The following is a 1,453-nucleotide window of genomic DNA, read 5'->3' on the forward strand; positions in this document are numbered from 1 at the left end:
CCGGCCTGCAAGGCCAAGAGCGTCCGCGTCATCGCCCCCCGCCGTGGCACCGTGGTGGCCGTGAGTCTCCAGAGGGGACCTGTCACCCTGCCTGGGTCCCCAGGGCCCTGGTCTTCAAGGGGAGACTCCTCAGTGCTGCCCTTGTCCCCTGGTGCTGCCCACTGTCCCCTGTCCCTTGGGTGCCCCTGTTCTCTGCTCACTGTCCCGTGTCCCTGAGGGGACCGCTGCCCCTCCCCAGGGCGCTCCTGACCCCTTGTCTGCTCCCCAGGAGAAGGAACGAGCGCACGAGGGGGCCCGGCCCATGCGAGCCATCTTCTTGGCTGACGGCAAGATCTTCACGACCGGCTTTAGCCGAATGAGCGAGCGGCAGCTGGCGCTGTGGGACACGGTGAGGAGCACCCTGGGGGTCCCATGGGACCGTGTTGGGGTGCCCCATGGGACCGTGTTAGGGTGCCCCATGGGGCTGACACGCTGCCCCACAGGAGAACCTGGAGGAGCCCATGGGGCTGCAGGAGCTGGACTCCAGCAACGGGGCTCTGCTGCCCTTCTATGACCCCGACACCAACGTGGTCTACGTCTGTGGCAAGGTACAGCCCCACGCTGGTCCCCCACCTCACCTGCTGTGTGTCCCCCATGTGTCCCCCCACCCATAGACCCCGCTAATGCTGTGTCCCCAGGGTGACTCAAGCATCCGATACTTTGAGATCACGGAGGAGCCACCCTACATCCACTTCCTCAACACCTTCACCAGCAAGGAGCCCCAGCGGGGCATGGGCTGGATGCCCAAGCGTGGGCTGGACGTCAGCAAGTGCGAGATCGCCAGGTGGGCATGGGGACAACTGGGGGACCCCTCCTGCACTTCTTCCACCTCATGACCCCCTCTGCCCCCCTTCCCTGGCAGGTTCTACAAGCTGCACGAGCGCAAGTGTGAGCCCATCATCATGACGGTGCCAAGGAAGGTTGGTGGGGACTGGGTGATGATGGGACTGGGACATTCCCCCTTGGGGCATGGCAGCAGGGTGGGGGACCCTGGGCAAGGGGATGTGGCTGAGTGGGGGTCCCCAGTCAGGCTGATGGGGGACCCCATGGAGGCTGCATGGGGTTGCTGGGCAGAACATGGGGGCTGGGTGGGGGTCATCAATCAGGGTGGCTGGAGGAGTCCCCAGGTGCATTGGTAGGGGTCTTGGGCAGGACATGGGGGCTGGGTGAGGGTCCTCAGTCACTCTGGTGGGGTCCTTGGTGGAAGACAGTGGCTGGGTTCGGGGTCCCCCTGGGGTCTGTGCGGGGTACCTGGGTGCAACATGATGGCTGGTTGGGGTGGTCCAGGGGTGGGACATGGAGGCTGGGTATGGGGGACCCCATGGGGGCTGTGTGGGGGTCCCCAGGAGTGTCCCATCTGCCCCTCTGACACTGGGGGGGGCGCAGTCGGACCTGTTCCAGGATGACCTGTACC

The 1,453-nt window shown here is 65.6% G+C and overlaps 1 protein-coding gene across 1 annotated transcript; it reads left to right on the forward strand.

Moving 5' to 3' along the window:
* Positions 1-268: 268 nt before the first annotated feature.
* Positions 269-959, forward strand: LOC104541238 (coronin-1B-like; the record flags this gene model as incomplete). Its single annotated transcript, XM_010185242.1, has 4 exons — positions 269-388; positions 483-587; positions 678-823; positions 902-959. Coding segments are annotated over 4 exons (429 nt in total), but the record flags the coding sequence as incomplete, so codon positions are not given.
* Between the last annotated feature and the right edge of the window lie 494 nt (positions 960-1,453).

Source organism: Mesitornis unicolor, unplaced genomic scaffold (genome assembly GCF_000695765.1).
Source record: "Mesitornis unicolor isolate BGI_N332 unplaced genomic scaffold, ASM69576v1 scaffold36195, whole genome shotgun sequence".
NCBI classification, from domain to species: domain Eukaryota; kingdom Metazoa; phylum Chordata; class Aves; order Mesitornithiformes; family Mesitornithidae; genus Mesitornis; species Mesitornis unicolor.